Below are 18,095 nucleotides of genomic sequence, written 5' to 3'. Positions count from 1 at the left end.
ACCTGCGTCCTCAAGTGCTGAGGAGTGGGCTCTAACCACTCTTTGTCGCCTACAGGACATAGGTAGAAAGACTGGCTTTGCAACCTCCCTAGCCATAGGATGGGGATTCTGAGCAATATTAAGACTGAAAGTGGCACTTTGTGCCGTAGAAGGGCAGTGGCTGAGCCAAATCTTGGTGCTACCCCTGGGCAAGCATATTCAGGCCCACACTGCTTTACTGTGACTTACAGCCTGGCCATCTAGATCCCATGCTTCTGTGTATCAGTTGTGCCCACCTGTATATACCAGCTTTTCATGCAATATGCCAGGGATCTGCTATCCTTGGAGGAGATACTTCTGTGGTGAAACAAGGGGACTATCCTGAGACACTCCTTAACAGGCACACTCCTTTTTTGACCTTCTGATCAGTTGCCTGAGAAAGAAGCAGGCCCTAGACCTTGACAGGCATCACCCTCATGTCCTGTTCTATACACCAGGTCGTTTAAGAAAAATGTTAAATAAGCCCCTAGTCAAATCAGAGCTGAACACCTGTGACTCTTGCCACCTACGTGCTACCGACTCCCATACTGGGTCAGATAGGTTTGGACTTGTGTTTGTGGCCACCACCTCCAGGCAGCCCTCCCTGGTACTCAACCTGCCCCGGCCCCAGACTTGGGGAAGTGCTAGAGGTCAAAGGTCACCAGGAGGGCCAGGTCCCGGAAGCGGAAGCGCAGTGCACTTCCGTCGCGCAGCAGGCGGCCATGTTGGAGCGGCGGAGGCGGCGCAGAGGTGCGTCCTGGGTCCCAGCGGCGGCGCCGGTAGGTTGGAGCCGCGGGCCTAACGGGGCTGCGGAGTGGCGGCCCGTGAGGCCGCAGGGCGGCAGGGCGAAGGGGCTGGGTGGTCGACCCTCCCGGATCCTCATCTCCCCGGGCTTGGCCGAGACACCCCACCCCCACCCAGACCCCACCCTGGGGCTGTGCGCATCCCGTCGGGCTACCACTGTCCACCTTACACATTCGCCGCCGCCGTGACCCCGACTCCCTGTCGCCGTTCGGGCCCCGGGGACGCGGTCTCCCCGCCTGAGGGCCCCGATCTGCCCCCGACCCCAGGCTGCCTGATTAGTACTTCACCCACCCCCCAGTCTTCGGTCAACTTCCCCAGCTGGCTGGCCCCAAAGGAATGTGTGAAGGCCAGTGTGCCTGGCTGCACTCTGTTTACAAGGCTGCACCCTCCCGAGGGCTCAGACCGACCTAGGCCCCCGCCACCCAGTATTAGCGCTGGAGGTTTGGGATGGTCCCTCTCTGTTATACAGTTCACAGCCTACCCCGTCAAAAAAATAAATAAATAAAAGAACTAAAGTCACGTGCAAGGATTGTACTTGAAGAGCATCCTCTGGGGGAGGGGAAGTGCCTCAGACACCTGAGGATCCAAGAATGTTTCCAAACAAAGAGCCCCAGGGCACTTTCTCCGGGGATTCTGAAGCCTGTACGTCTGCTCCATTAGAGTTGTGCAAAGCGGCAGCACAGACGGGCCACGAGGCCCCAGGGATCAGTCTCACCCCAGCTGGTCTTTTAATGCTCCCGTGCAGCTGGGGAGTTTAACTCTAGAAGCCCTCAAATGCTGCTAGAGATGCTGGGTGTTGCTCATGATTGACGGCCATCACTTCTTTATGGAAGCCTAGGGCCCAGACAACTGCGTCTGTGCTATACTGAGGTCTGTTTCCCTGTATAGAGTCTAGTTAGGATAGCTCAGATTTTAATGGCCGCCCTACCTATTTTCTTAGACCGAACCTTAGCATCCATTGTCTTCAAACCTTGGACTCCTTGGTCTAGCTGCCTGGCCCCTCTTGCCTTAGACATGTTTGCAACTGTTATTCAAACAGCTTTTTTTTTTTTTTTTTTAAGAGTCTGGCTCTTTTATTGGTGTTGAACTCCAAGACTAGAGCAAGGCATTGGGCTTTGGAGTAGCCTATCTACAGACTCCAAAGGCAGAATCAGTGCTAGGCAGGGAGATCACCACCCTGGATGAACTTGTGAGGATGGACGTAGAGTGTAAGTCTGGACCTTTGGGCCTATGTCTTTCAGCTGGCCTCTCAGCATCCCCCACCTGTTTGGTTCTCTCTTCATAGCCATTTCATAATCTATACTCTTCTTTGCTCCATTTGTACCTACTTCTTCCTTCCTTCCTTCCTTTCTTTCTTTTTTTTTGTCACTCAGCTGTAGAGTTCTGCTCCTCCCAGGACTCCTTCCCTAATCTCTTAGTAAACTGACCTGGGTAACACCATAAACTCCCAGGAAACTTAATGGTTGTCTGTGTCTTGACTTCAGGACTGGACTCTTTGAGGATAGAGATATTTTCTGGTTTTCCTGGGACTGAGTCTGGATATTTGGCATGAGAACAAACAGAAACCCCCAAGCATGGCAGAACAAGCATGTGGTTCCAGCTGCTTGGGGGCCTGAGTGGGAAAATAGCTTGCACCAACCAATCCAAGACCAGCCTGGCAACATAGCAAGCTCCATTTCAAAGAAAAGGAAAAACGTAGACTTGAGCTGAGCTCTAGACACACATTTGTAATCCTAACACATGGGAGGTTGCAGCAGGAGGGTTACCAATTCGAGGCCAGTTTGGACTATGGGGCAAGCTGCAGGGCAGCCCGAGCTACATAGTGAGACCCCCATGTCCCCAGCAACGGGAAGGTAGTAGCGGTGCTTTCTGTAATCCCAGCCCTCCGAAGCCAGTGGCAGAGAGATAGGACTCAAGGCCAGGCTAGCCTGTGTGACACCTCGTGTTAAAGCAGGAAGAGAAAAATGCCATTGAATTAAAATGAGCTAGACTTGGATCTTCCCAGAAGTCCAGCAGTAGGTTGATGGCTCTGGGGTGCTGCTGAGCATGCATCCTAAAGAAACACCAACATGGTAGAGGACCAGGAAGTGATTTATTCCAGCCAGGCCCTTCAGTCAGAGTGGGAGCCTTGCTTGACTTCCAACCTGTTCTAGTTCATACCCTGGTACCATCCTTCTCAACTCTTTTCTTTTTGCTTTGGAGGTGCCAAGTGCTGGTTTGTGGATACCCAGGCAGATCTGCAGTGCCTAATGCCATGAGCATGGTAGTGCACCATGTGGAGGAGAAAGCGGTACACTCCTGGTCACGCATCTCCACGGCAGGGAAGAAAGCCCTGGAAGAGGCACTGCTTGTGTTTAATCCCATGAGCCAGGATCTCAGTGCCACAGAGGCCCAGCTTGTAGCCTTCCTACAGGGCCTGCGAGACGATGGCTTCCAACCGACCATTCTGCGAAGTGGTGATGTCTATGGCTATAGTTCATGCACAGCCAACCCTCCCAGCCAGACAAAGCTACAAGCTCGCACCACCAACCCATCTGCCACATCACTTCCCTCCAGGGCTCCCCAAACTGCTGTGTCGCTACCTGCCAGCCAGGCCGCTCTGCTCCCTGTGCCAATGTCTGGCAGGCTGGCTAAGGGGTCCACACCAGCCCTTGCCAAGCATGCTACCACTAACCTGCTGCTGAGCTCCCTGAAGCAGTCAAATGGCAGCCACACTAGTGGTGCAACAGTAGGCTTTCCTGCCCACCTCTACCCAGGTGTCTACCCTGCCATGCGGCTCTCTGTGGTCCTGGAAGCACTTGTCCCACTCAAGGCTCCTTGCTTGGGTGCTAAGCACAGGGCACAGTCACTGCAGCTGTCCCTTGCAAGCTCTTCACTGAAACTGAGGAAAGGTTCGGGGAACCCACAGTCCAAAGCATCCGGGAAAATCACAAGCAAGGGCCTCAAATGCCTAAGTAGGAAAGGCCCTGGGGCTGATCGACGAGGCGCTGGTCCCCAGAGCAGTGGCCTGCGCACTAAAGGGTGCTCTGCCTTGGGCACCAAAGCAGTCCGGGCCAAGGCATCTCAAACACTGACCAAAGCTGCTCATGCCCACACCAGTCTAGCTCGAACCCAAAACAAGACAGTAAGGGTCAGGGCCAAGGCAACAAAGTCCAAGCCCAGGGCAGCGGGAGCCAAAACCAAGGTCACTGTGGTAAGGGACAAGGCTAAAGCCAAGGTGGTCAAGGCCAAGGCCAAAGCAGCTCAGACCAAGCACAAGGGAAGGCCAAAAGGCTCTGTTCAGAGCAGAACTGGAAGGACAAGTCTGAAAAGTGGCTCTGAGACTGTGGGCAAGAAGAGGAAGAAGGCGGAGGAGGTAAAGGGTCTTCCTCCTAAGAAGAGAGCGCGGCTTGTGCTCCAGCCTCCTAAGGCATGGCTGCAGCCTGGAGCACAGCCTGGCAAGTCGCAGACTATAAAGGTGGACAGGAAGTCCTCAGACGATGAGGTCCGACAGCGGGCTCAGCAGGTCCTCCGTGTGGACCTCTCTCCCGTAGTGTGGCTCCAGCCACTGATTCCGTACTCAGCATCCTGAGTCATCCTTGGCAGCAGCGCTTGGGAAAACAGTTGTGCTGTCGGTGTGACCAGCATCATAGTGTGCTATGCTCGTGGACTCTGCAGTTTTCCGGTCTCTGGGTACCTCCAGGACCCCTGTGGTCGTCATCCTTTCAGAAGCTGAGGATTTGGGGTGGGGTGGGTAGCGGGAAGGGTGTTCTCGTGGCTCAATGCACTGTGACTTGTTCTTCAAGTTGTACGTCCAATGTTCCATCTATCATGTTTTATACCTTTCCATCTTCCGGTCTCCCTGCTCACCTTCCATGGTCTTATTGATTGATTGATTTTGATGTGTGTGGACTGCTGGCAGGAGTCTGCCAGAAGTCTCCCTAGGAACAGGCTTGGAGAGAATGCCCTGGTAGCTTGAAGCAGGTCATCTGTTTGAATGATAGGGTAATACTATGAAAGGGTAAATCTCCCAGGCATCTGTAGATGTGTGAGAGAGATCCTGAGGGAGGGGCAGAGCCACTGTGAAGTAGGGCACCTCACCTTGAGTGGCCCTGTTTTGGACCAGATGGGCCTCATTCAGGATTGCAAGGCACTCTGGGAAAGCCTGCAGCTCGTGGGTACTGCTCTCTGGGGCTGAGCCTTGAGGCTCTGTGTGAAGGGCTTATCTAGGGGAGGGAACAAGCTGAAAAGGCTGCTGCTCTGCTGAAAGTGACTAGCCTGGGTGTCCCTAGAGGCCCGGCTTGGAATCTGAACCACAAAACCTGCCCTTACTATCCAAAGAATTTTCTCTGTGGTAACTAACTGGTGGATCCAGGAAGGCTTAAACCTGTACCTCAGCAGGGTTTTCTGACTGGATTCCACATGCTCCATCTTGTGCAGGAGTCCAGCCTCACTGTGATGCCTAACATGGCCTGTGGACATTATTAATACCTTCCGCTTTGGAGAAGAGGCTGGGTCCTGAGAGGGAGCAGCTGCTGTACCCATTTGAGGTCCACTGGTAGCCACTGAGGCTGGAGGGTAGTGGCTAGGAAGTAGGGAAGCTGCAATCCCTGCACTTGGGAATTTGAGTACGAGTTTGAGGTCAGTGTCAGTTACATTGTGAGGACCCCCCTCCCACACCCACCCACTCACATCTCTCTCTCTCTCTCTCTCTTTTTTTTTTTTTTTTTTGGTTTTTCAAGACAGTGTTTCTTTGTGTAGCCCCTGGCTGTCTTGGAACTCACTATGTAGATCATGCTGGCCGTGAATTCAGAGATCTACCTGCTGGGAATAAAGGTGTATACCACCAGACCAAGCCAGGGGACTGGAGAGATGGCTTAATGGTTAAGAGGACTTAATTGCTCTTCCAGGGGACCCAAGTTAGAGTCCCACAAAAAAGCAGCTCACAAACACTTGTATCCAGCTTGGGGGTTGGGGGGGTCCCACACCCTTTTACTTCCATGATTACAGGCAGGCAAACACAATTTTTTTAAAAAGGCACAACTGGATAAAGTATCAGCTCTTTGGGAAAAGGCTGTCTTGAGAATCTTGAACTGTAGTGATGTTATAAGCAAAGGAATCACGTGAAGTCCCTTAAATGAAAACTTAATGGCTGGGGCTGGAGAGATGACTCAGAGGCCCAGAGCACTGACTGTTCTTCCGTAAGACCCAGGCTCAGTTCCCAGGGCCTGCCTGGCAGCTCACAGCTGTCTGTAACTTAAGTCAGGGGACCTGATGCCCTTGCCTGCTTTCATTGGGAACAAGAAATAAATGAATAAGAAAGTAAGTTTATTGTCTTTACAACAGTAATAAGGATAATATTAATGATAGACCAAGCCAGGGCTGGGAGATTGATGGCTTAGCAGCTAAAGTACTTTTCTGGGCAGATCCCTAGAGCTCAAGTAAAAGCCTGGTGTGTGCCTGAACAGCAGCACTGGTCAAGTGACAAAACCTAGATTCAGTGAAAGACCTATCCCAAAAAGTAAGATGGGAGGCTAGAGAGGTGGCTCTTGTTAAGAGCGTGTTCTCACACCGATAAGTGGACCTGAGTGGTCTCCACACTAATGTTAAGTCCCTCACAACCACCTGCAACTCTAGTCCCAGGGGATCTGATTCCCTCTTCTGTCCTCCATGGGCCTCAATCTCCCTCTCTCTGTGGATGTGGTGGCACACATCTCTAATCCCAGCACTTAGGCAGCAGAGGCTGGTTGATCTTTGTGAGTTCAAGGCCAACCTGGCCTACTTAGTCAGTTCCAGGATAATCAGGGCTATGTAGAGAGTCTGTTGAGGAAAATAAATAAATGTTCTCTGTCTCTCTGAGACAGAGTCTCACAATGTAGCTTTGAGGGATCTGGCACTTGCCATGTAGAACATCCTAGACTTGACTGCCTAGAGATCACCTGAGTACTGGGATTAAATGCATGCACCACCATGTCCAAAATTTTTAAAAAATATTTTGTTTTGGTTGTTTTGAGACAGGGTTTCTCTGTGTAACCCTGTCTGTATTGGAACTAGGCTGGCTTTTAACTCAAAGATCTTCCTCCCAAGTGCTGGGATTAAATGCATGTACCACTGTCAGATGTAAAATTTTTTTTTTAATTTAAGATTGGGAGCTATAAAGATGACTCAGTTGTTAAAAGCACTTGTTGCTGTTGCAAATGACTAGGGTTAGGTTCCCAGCATCCACAGGGTAGCTCACAACCATCTGTGACTCCAGGTCAATCGGATTTTGCCTTCTTCTGGCCTCTAAGGGCACTGCATGGATATAGTATATAGCCAAACATGCAGGCAAAATAAAAATACATAATTTTTGTTGTTGTTGTTGTTGTTTTTCAAGACAGTGTTTCTCTGTGTAGCCCTGGCTGTCCTAGAACTTACTCTGTAGACCAGGTTGGCCTTGAACTCACAGAGATCTACCTGCCCCTGCCTCTTAAATCCTGGGATAAAAGGTGTGTGCCACCATCACCTGGCTAAAATATATAAATCTTAAAAAAAAAAAAAAAAAAAAAAAAAGATGGAGAAGCAATTGAGGAAGACGTCATCAACCTTTGGCCTTCATATGCACCTGCATAGACAAGAACCCTGTATTATACACACTTTTTCACACAAACACACACTCACAAACACACACACTCAAGATCAAGCAAAGAAAGTGAGGAGGGAGGAAGGAAGCATCCTTCCAAAGTCACATGTATTAGTACACGCATGTACTCCCAGAACTAGGGAATCTGAAACAAGAGAATCTCAAGTTTGAGACCAGCCTGGGCTATACAAGACTCTTGTCTCAGAAAAGAAAAACTGTAAGAGAAAGGGTTGGGGTCGGGGGAAGGGAAGGGGTCCTTGGGACCAAGTGATGATAATAAACATACCTGCCTTTCCATATACCAAGTGGGGCAATGATTCTTCTACCCTTCTTTGAACCAGGAGCAAGCCACCCAAGACATTGGTGGTTTGAAGAATAAAGGGGACACGGTAGCCTATGCACACTGCCATCTTTCTGGAGTCTGTGGAGTTCTTGGTGCTCTACCCTACACCTGGTGGAAGCATAAATTATGTCAGGACAAGATGTATGCAGCAAGGCCGTCAGCCATGCAGGAGAGCACAGGCTGAGACCTGTACCAAGAGTGATGCCTACCACAGGGAAATGTAGGAAGAGTGGTACATGGGAAGGGTGTGACCTGGAAATAGGGCAGGGACCAGGGGCTACAAAACCAGGAGAAGGGCTTCACCCGAAGGTGACGTGAACCGTGGAAAGGATTTGAGCAGGAAAGTGATTTGGAAGGAAACCTGATGGAGGCTGCTTAAATGGTTGTGAGTGAGAGTTGGCATTGTCTGGGATAAGCTTGGACCTTTGGAGAGAGAGGAGGTGAAGATTCAGAAGCTATTAGGAAATGGGGCATGAATGAGCCATGAGGACCTATATGAGAACTGGCAGGTATTGGTGAGTGATAGTGTTCTTACTGATCCCACCACCAGCTCTCAACCCTCCTGCTAAATCATGCTCCTGTCACTGATAAAGGTGGCACCTGAGCTGGAGTCTTAGCTGTTCTGGCCATACATTAATTGCCGGAGTTCCAGGCAGGCTTTGTGGAAACAGTGAAGAAAGGTTTACCCCAACACCATGACTGGGATCCGATCCTGGGGCCACCCATATGGTTCACTGACCACTAAGTGTGTCTTGAGTGGGCAATGCCCCCACTGTCCCCAAATCATTGGTCAATACCTACGACCACCTTGCTTGAAATGTATGCTTTTTGAACTAGCATCTGCAGTGGTTAAGTTTTCAGGGCCAATAGATGTGAGGTCAGGGGTCAATCATTTCCTGTATTGGAATGATTTGATTGCCCTGTCACTCTGCTTAGGGTGCCACTGTACCCTGTAGCAACTTTCACTGAGATAAAATCATCCATTTTGGAGGGAAGCTCCTTAAGACACTGGATGTTGTAAACTTTAGAATCTAAAGGGAGGCGAAACATTCCATTCTTCAGGGAGGCTCTTTAAGACACAGGATGTTCTAAGGGAAGTGAAACATTCCATCCTTCAGGGAGGCTCGTTAAGATACAAGATATTCTGCAGGGCGGTGGTGATACACCCCTTTAATCCCAGCAGACTCAAGTGGATCTCTGTGAGTTTGAGGCCAGCCTGGTCTACAAAGTGAGTCCCAGGATAACTAGAGCTATTACACGCTGGGATCCTGTCTCAAAACAACAAAAAAGATACAAATTATTCTAAGGGGAAGTGAAACATTCCATTCTGCAGGGAAGCTCATTAAGGTCAGCAATTCAGGAAGTCCTTGAAACTGATGGGATTCACTAGGCCCCTCCTGCCCCTAGACATACATAAATAGTGAAGACTGCTTAGAGACATTCCCAGACAAGCTCATCAGCTGGGATCAGGCTGGCTAAGGCTGTCTGGAAGAACTGTCTGGAAGAAACAGATCTGCCAAGCCACCCAGAGGTAGCAGAGACAACAAAGTTGTCTGGATGAGGCTCAGACTGATAACTGATTCTCCAACCTGCAGGCTGTACATTGTGCTCCAGGCTTCCAGCTGTCATGAATTGTCACCCATGCTGGGATAGGCTCTGGTGATACAGTTGTCTTTGGGTCCTGTGTGCGCCTGTAAGTAACTCCAATAAAACTCATTGGTTCATCAGGTTGAACTTTGGGGGTATCTGTACTTCTTCGTTCTGGCCTTGGTTCCCTGCCTGGAGTGTCACACAGAACACTTTGATTATTTAAAGGCAACTTCCTGGAATGCCAGGGGGCTGTTCATGTTAGATAACCAAGCCACGTGTTTTCGTTTCTATAAACAAGGTGGGTTGCCCCAACTGCACAGGATGTGCTTGATCACATGTAGGTGGGAGGCCCATAGGCAGGAAGTATGTCAGGATGTATGCTTGCCTTTAGAAGCGCCTAACATAATTTACAGCCATTTTCTAGGAAGTGAGGTATGGACCTGACCAGTGTCCATTGTCTTGGCCAGTATTTAATGATGTTTGCTTCAATGGCTCAAACGTTGTGATAGTGGTCTTATTCTCAGCCAGTAGGATTAACAATAGAAAGTAGAAAGGCAGGCTTGGTTTGACCTTCAGGGTACCATATTTATTCATGTCGAAGGAAAATTTTGTCTTGTAGCGAGATAGACAAAATGCCTATAAAGGAAGATGGGCGTGGCCCCTCCTGGAAATGACTGCTATAGTCTGTAAGAATGCTGGGAAGTGTAGTCTTTCAGCAGGAAACTATCAAACACTGTCATGCTGCGAGTGCTGCCCACCTGTACTATTTATAATTCTGTGAGGGGGCAGTGCACATGTAGATAAGACTTGGCCGGGTGCAGTGTGACTGTTGCTTCCCTAGCTGGTGGCACCTCCTGCTTGCAAATGTCTCCTGCCATGGGGGGGGGGGTGTATTATGGGTCAGCACTGAGAAAGGTGAGTGCTTCCAGACAATTTCATATACTCCTGCCTTTAGTGTAGTTACTATGGAGACCCCCCATCCTGGGCTTGGACCAGCAGTGGCTTGGGTGCCTTGACTGTGGCCTCTGTTGTAGAAGTTCTTGTTATGTAGATAGCATGAATGGGTACACTTTGTGCTCCTGGTACCTGGACACAGAGATGAGGCATACTTTGCAGCTGCAATGCCCAAGACCCTTTGCAACCAATGTGTCATGTAGTATGTGAGCCTCTGTCATATAGATCATGTGACATTCACCAATTTTGTGGGAATACATGACTACCTATGATGGTTTGTGACTTAAACCTGGTATTAGTGGCCATGTGTGGTCACAAACTGTTGTGAGTCTTTTTGTCCGAGGATGCCTGTGCCCAGTCATATGTATGGCTATGCATTATTATGTGGACAGCCTTATGAATGGGTAATGGAAAGCAGTGGGCATGATAGGGTAGGTAGGTGGGGCTGAGAACGGCCTGAAGAGGCACAGGGGGAAAGATGTGATGGAGAGCTGGTACAGGCAGATCCCCAGAAGCAAGTGTTTCTAGAAGCGCATTGTCAGTGACTGAATGAGATGAAGTCTTAAGCATGTTTAAACCTTAGTGAGGTAGGAGTGGAAGTCATCGTCAAGGGGTGAGCTGGGTGGAGCTGTGATGGGAGATGTCATTCTGTAAATATTTTTCTCCTATTGGTTAATTAATAAAGCACTGTTAGCAAATAGGAAAGCAAGACAGGCAGGATTAGGAGACAAGGAGGATTCTGGGAGATGTAGTGGGAGAGTCAAGATGTATGGACTTGAGAAGAAGGTCCAGACCCTCTCTCCAGTAAGATAAGACCACATGGAAACACTTAGATGAATAGAAATTGGTTAATATTTACGACAGAGCTAGCCAATAAATACTAGTAACTGGCCAACAACTTTATATCTAATACAGCATCTCTGTGTGTTATTTGAGGCTGGCATGGCTGTGGGACCAGCTGGTGGGAAAAACTGTTCATAACAGTGCTGCATGCCCTTAATCCCAGCACTCAGGAGGCAGAGGCAGGCGGATATCCATGAGTTCAAGGCCAGCCTGGTCTACCAAGCTAGTTCCAGGACAGCCAGGGCTTCACAAAGAAACCTTGTCTTGAAAAACCAAAACAACAAAACAAAATAAAACAAAAAGTTATTTTGTTATTGTATTTTTAGAGAGATGTCTAGCTCATCTGGCCTTGAAGTTGCTGTTACCAGAGCTGTCCTTGAGCTAATCTTCCTAATTCCTTATCCCAAATCCTGTGATTACAGGGGTGTACCACTGCACCTGGCTCACACAGGGCCATTCTTGAAGCTACACTTATTACTGTCTGCTATCCTGACCCAGTTTCTCTCCTACAGTGTATACCTGTGACCTGCAAGGCTTCGCACTTATGATTTCATATGTGCGAATGGATGATTTGCCTGCATGAATGTCTATGTACACAGAGAGTGTGGGAACCCATTGGAAATTGAGTTGCAGACTGTTGTTAGCCATCATGATGGTGCTTGGCTTGGCTTGGCTGGAAATTGAACCCAGGTCAACAGCTTGGCTTGGCTAAAGAAGGCCATAATAGTGCAAGGTAAGGCTGAGTAGACTCATGTGTGGGCAACAGACAAAGGAAAGGTTGGTTAGGCGATGACAGGGGGAAAATCTATAGGCTATGTACAGTGTGCCTTGAGAGTCCGGGTAAATTGAACTTTCAACAAGCCAAGGAGCACTAAGTACTCCTCTGTCCCCCACAGAGACTGACCGACATCCAGGCTCAGTTTTTGAGGGAGGCCAAGCTCAGAGTCCAGGATATAGAATGTTCAGAAGACTAAATAGCATCCTAGTGCAGGCCTAAGAGGCCTGTTGATGGGCAGAGTACCTGCTTTGAGGAACTGGTCAGTTCACAGGGTCAGCTCTGTAGGAATTGAAAAGAAATTGGTCAATAGGTGTATCCACCCCTGTACCTGATGCTGTACCCACATCCTCTGGGACCCCTAGTCAGAACTGGAGAGGATGGAAATCTGGGTTACTGTGAGGGATGTTACCTCAGGAGGACTCTCTCCTGGGGTAGGCTGCGGGTAGGCAGGACAGCAGATCTGAGACATACATTCTTCAGTATGTTGTCCATCTTGTTTGCCATAATACAGAGCCAGGGACTTGGTGGCCCATGTTTCCATGCCCCTGGCCTGGTTGGTTTTGTGTGTCAACTTGACACAAGTTAGAGTCATCAGAGAGGAAGGAGACTCCATTGAGGAAATGTCTCCATGAGATCCAGCTGTAAGGCATTTTCTCAATTAGTGTTTGATGCAGGAGGGTCCAGCCTATGGTAGGTGGTGCTGTCCCTGGGCTGATAGTCCTGTGTTCTATAAGAAAGCAGGCTGAGCAAGCCATGGGGAAAAGCCAGTAAGCAGCACCCACCATGGCCTCTCTCTCAGTTCCTGCCTCCAGGATCCTGCCTTGTTGGAGTTCCTGTCCTGACTTCCTTCAATGATGAACAGCAATGCAGAAGTGTAAGGCAAATAAACACTTTTCTTTACAACTTGCATTTTCGTCATGGTGTTTCCTCATAGCAATAGAAATCCTAAAACATCTCCTTACCTTTGAGCCGTATTGCCTGGCAAGGAAACTCTGATTGCCTCCCACAGGTTATGTCCTGTAACCTGGACATAGCAGTCATAAGTTTGGAGCAGTATCAGGAATGAGGACACTATTCAGATATGGTAGCACACACCTGTTACTCAAGAAGAAACAGGAGGATGAGTTCAAGGTTAGCCTCAGGAAAAGAAAATTCTGTCTAAAAACCAAAAAGAAAAAAGAAATTGGTAGTTAAGGGGACTGATTTGAAGCCTGCAGCAGTTTTCATAATGTAACCTACCATGGTTGCATTTAGTACATATACTATTTTAACAATGAATTTGCAAGGTTTCTGCACATTCCCTAATCATTTTTCTTTTGGACAGGGTCTTACTATGTAGTCCATTCTGGCCTTGAACCCATGGTGCTCCTTGTGCCCTGAGTTTTGGGATTATAAGGCTTGGGTACCAGGCCTGGCACTAACAACTGGTTCTTGTAAACCTCATACCACCAAGTAATTGTTAGAGACAGGAGAATGGTCTGTGAAAGTTAGGACGGAAGGTTTATTACATGGAGATTTCCTGTCCCACAGCCACTCTCAAATAATCACTTAGATGCTTAGTATTACTTATAGATGCGCAGCTGATAGCTTAGGCTTACTATTAACTAGCTTTTACAACCGAAATTAACCCATTTCTATTAATCTACATCTTGTCACACGGCTTCATGGCTTTACTGGTTCTCCAGTTATCTTGTTCCTCTGGCAACTGGCTTGTATCTCTCTGACTCCATCCTTCTTTCTCTCTGTATTTTCAGTTTGGCTTTATTGCCTAGCCTTATTCTGCCTTGCTATAGGCCAAATCAGCTTGTCTATTAAACCAACCACAGTGACATATATTCATACAGTGTAAAGGAATATTCATTCCACTGTTGTGGAATATTTTTTTAAGGTCTGTTACATTTGTTTATATTGCATTTAATTCTGTGAAGCTTTGATTCTTTGCCAGTCTAAAACACCTGATAATAAAGAGCAGAATGGCCATAGCAAGGCAGGAGAAAGGATAGTCAGGGCTGGCAGACAGAGAAGATAAATAGGAGGAGAAATCTGGGAAGAAAAGAAGGAGAAAAACAGAACAGAACAAGGGCCAGCCACCCAGTCACCCACAGAGAAAGAGTAAAAGTAAGATACACAAAAGTGCCAGGTGCTGGTGGCACACGCCTTTAATCCTAGCACTTGGGAGGCAGAGGCAGGTGGATCTCTGTGAGTTTGAGGCCAGCCTGGTACACAAGTTAAGTTCCAAGACAGCCAGGGCAGTTACACAGGAAACTCTGTCTCAAAAAACAAAAAAACAATTATATATAAATATATACACATATACATACATGGAAAGGAAAAGCCCAGAGGTAAAAAGTAGTCAGGATAAATTAAGAAAAGCTGGCTAGCAACAAGCCAAGCTAAGGCCCGGCATTCATCATTAAAAATAAGACTCCATGTGTGATTTACTTGGGAGCTGGATGGTGGGAGCCCAAAAGAGCCCAAAGAACAAAAGAGGCAAAGCATGGAAAACAAACGACTACATTCCACAGTAGTCATCAGTCAAGGCTCTGTGTAGGTCTGCCTTCTTGAGGATGTTGCAAGCAGGGATGGGGAGGGGTGGCTGCGCTTGTGTAGACTTTGCCTCCTCCTTACATTGGGGCACAAACCCCCTTCTCCATCTCAGTGCCCTTTTATCTAGTCAAAGGATACTGTGGAGCTGGAGAGAAGGCTCATAGGTTAAGAGTGCATACTTCCCTTGTACAGGACCAGAGTTCAGTTCCCAGCACCCACATTTGGTAACTCAAAACTGCCTGTAAATCCAGTTCCAGAGGATCCAACACTGTGTCATCTGAACTCCACTGCACCTGTACAACCCATTACATACCACACACACACACACACACACACTCTCTCTCTCTCTCTCTCACACACACACACACACTCTCTCTCTCTCTCACACACACACACTCTCTCTCTCTCACACACACACACACACTCTCTCTCACACACACACTCTCTCTCTCACACACACACACACACTCTCTCTCACACACGCACACACACTCTCTCTCTCTCACACACACACACACACTCTCTCTCTCTCTCACACACACACACTCTCTCTCATACACACACACACACTCTCTCTCACACACACACTCTCTCTCTCTCTCACACACACACACACTCTCTCTCTCTCTCTCTCTCTCTCTCACACACACACACACACACACACACACACACACCATACCCCTTTTAAAAAAAAGTACTTGCCAGGTGGTGGCAAATGCCTTTAACCCCAGCACTCAGGAGGCAGAGGCAGGTGGATTTCTGAGTTCAAGGCCAGCCTAGACCAGAGCCAGTTCCAGGACAGCCGGGGCTACAAGGAGAAACCCTGTCTGGAAAAGAACCAGACAACCAAACAAAAACCCTACTGTGATCCCTGTTGTCTCCTGGGGTCTTCCACCATGTACGCTGTGATCCCTGTTGTCTCCTGGGGTCTTCCACCATGTACGCTGTGATCCCTGTTGTCTCCTGGGGTCTTCCACCATGTACGCTGTGATCCCTGTTGTCTCCTGGGGTCTTCCACCATGTACGCTGTGATCCCTGTTGTCTCCTGGGGTCTTCCACCATGTACGCTGTGATCCCTGTTGTCTCCTGGGGTCTTCCACCATGTACGCTGTGATCCCTGTTGTCTCCTGGGGTCTTCCACCATGTACGCTGTGATCCCTGTCGTCTCCTGGAATCTTCCACCATGTACGTACTGATTACCTGTATGGGATGAGTGCTGAACCTAGTGGCCACCTTTCTGTGACTTCCCTACAACCCCACCTCTTTTGCTCCAGGCATCAGGACTAGTCAGCTACTAGTTGATACGCTCTGATCTGGGGCATGTGTCCAATGAAGCTAAGGATCTCACCCCAATTTAACATCAGAGCACTCAACATGAGCTACGGGCGTATCTAGAAACCTAGGCTAGGTGAAGTGGCGTATTAAGGTCTTAAGAACCCTTCTGGAACAGTAGGAAGTAGGGTTCAGGCTGGGGCTGAGCTATATGAGGCTAAAGCACAGGGGTCCAGTTCTAAACTTACTGCCTCCCAGCAACCTTGAGCAGTGATTTATTTACTTAGGTTATTAGAGTCTGGGCAGGATATGATGCTCAACATCGCTCTAGAAGTTCCAGATGGACAAGCGGTAGAAGGGCAAATGCAGCCTGACGTCATGTTGCAGAAGCTGAGGGCCAGGGTCTGTGGTGAAAGGCAGAGAGTGCTGGAGCCACCTAGAGTGATGGAGACGGGCTCTAGTGGGACAGGATTAAATCAGAAAGGAAAGTGGAGGCGAGAACAAAGATGTATGGGTCATTAGAAGGTTCAGACTTCTATGGAGATGTGAGCTGCAGTAAAGTTTGGAATGGGGTCAAATATTGATTCATTCGAGTCAGGGCTCGCTCGTTTAAGGTTAAGGCTGGGGTCACAGATGTGATGGGGATTTGGGTCAGGGTCGGAAGTTACATCCCTGGCTCAGATGGCCTGATCCCCCAGAGTTGGCATTATTGCCTGGCACAGAATGACCAGGCCCTGGGCAAGAAGGCACCCATCTGCAGGCCCCAAAGCAGCAACACTTTAAGAGTGTATTTGTCTCAGCCATGCTAGTGGTTAATTGCCATCTATGGGTGTCAGCTAAAAAGGAGCCTGGCACAGCTGGAGAAATTAACAGTTAAGGGCACAGACTGCTCCTCCAGAGGACTTGAGTTCTATTCCCAGCACCCACATGGCAGCTCACAGACACCTGTTAACTCCAGTTCCAGGGAATCTGATGCTGGTTTCTGGCCTCTGTGGGCACCAGACATGGACGTCCTTCACAGGCATCCAACAGACAAAAATAAGAAAGGACCCTGAATAGTCAGGTGTGGTGGTGCACATCTTTAATCCCAGCACTCAACTCAGGAGGCAGAGGCAGGTGGATCTCTGTGAGTTCAAGTCCAGCCTGGTCTATACAAAGTGAGTTAAGACAGCCAACGTTCTTACACAGAAAAACCCTGTTTTGAAAAACAAAAACAACAAAAAAGTCTCTGAAACCACCTGGGTTGCACTATAGTGACCAAGGAATCTCATCTTGATTCTGAGAGACCAAAGATCTCACTGAGAATCCTCTGTCCTAAATAGGACTCTATGATGCCCCCCATTGGCCTTCTAACCTTGCAACAGAGCTATCATGACACCCTCTGATGCCTTAATTCTGATGCTTTAACTCCGAGTTATCTAAAAAAAAATTTTTTTTGCCTACAACATGATCTTTATTAATTAATTAATTTTACAACCCGACCGCAGCCTCCCCTCCCTCTTCTCACTCCCTGTCCCCTCCTCCCTTCTGCCCCTAAAACACACACACACACACACACACACACACACACACACACACACACACACACCCCGTGGTATAATCAGAAAGGAGTGGGGGCCTCCCATGGGCTTCAACAAAGCTTGGCATACCAAGCTGCCTTACGACTAAGACTAAGCACCTCCCCCTGTATTCAGGCAATCCGGCATGAGGAATGGGTTCCCAAGAGCCAGTCATAACAACGGAGAGAACCTGATCTAAAATTCTGGTTGATCACTTCTAGTATCCCAGAGCTTCCCTAGGTTACCCACAGGACCCTCCAGGTGACTGTGCAGACTCTACTCAAATGACAGAGAAAATCCAACAGATTGACTGTCCCGCCCCCATTCTCCTTTGTGAAATGGAAAGTTTCCTCTGAAGAACAAAAACAAAAAGCATTCCCACAGGCGCCCGCACCTTCCAGTAATCTTCGCTTGATCTCCAGCAGTCTGTTCATAGCTGTGGCTCTCAAAGCAAGCCTTATAGACCCTGGACCCACCCTCTTCCCGCCTGAAGTCCCAGGGGTCTGGGTGGGGCGCGCGCCTAGTGGGTGCGCGCATTCCAACTCTAGCTCCCGGGCTGCCAGAGGACTGGAAAGTCCGAAATGGAAAATAGCCACAAGATTCGGATTCACTCGCTGCTGCTGGGGTCCGGGGTCTGTCACTCAGATCCCATATCCCGGTAGCTGAGTAGCCACACTCATTTTAATCAGGAAACAAGCAATGCCTCTTGCAACCCATTTGCTGTAGTGTCTACGCACGTTCCAGTTCCTCAGAGTTGAGTTTCAGCACTGTGGGTCTACCAAGTAT

General features: G+C 48.7%; 1 protein-coding gene across 1 annotated transcript; it reads left to right on the top strand.

The window, feature by feature from the left end:
- Window positions 1-650: 650 nt before the first annotated feature.
- On the top strand, window positions 651-7,152 carry Ccdc71 (coiled-coil domain containing 71). The gene is made up of 2 exons (XM_051204224.1): window positions 651-797; window positions 3,025-7,152. The coding sequence occupies exon 2, from the start codon at window positions 3,077-3,079 to the stop codon at window positions 4,391-4,393; it is 1,317 nt and encodes a 438-aa protein (XP_051060181.1). The 5' UTR covers window positions 651-797; window positions 3,025-3,076; the 3' UTR covers window positions 4,394-7,152.
- The last annotated feature ends 10,943 nt before the right edge of the window (window positions 7,153-18,095 follow it).

Source organism: Phodopus roborovskii, unplaced genomic scaffold, assembly GCF_943737965.1.
Source record: "Phodopus roborovskii unplaced genomic scaffold, PHOROB, whole genome shotgun sequence".
Taxonomy (NCBI): domain Eukaryota; kingdom Metazoa; phylum Chordata; class Mammalia; order Rodentia; family Cricetidae; genus Phodopus; species Phodopus roborovskii.
The sequence above is the reverse complement of the archived record's forward strand: the minus strand, read 5'-3'. Positions and strand labels throughout refer to the sequence as shown.

Bases quoted from the DNA above. Each gene is read 5' to 3' on its own strand.
- Ccdc71 (XM_051204224.1), top strand. From the start codon at position 3,077: ATGAGCATGGTAGTGCACCATGTGGAGGAGAAAGCGGTACACTCCTGG.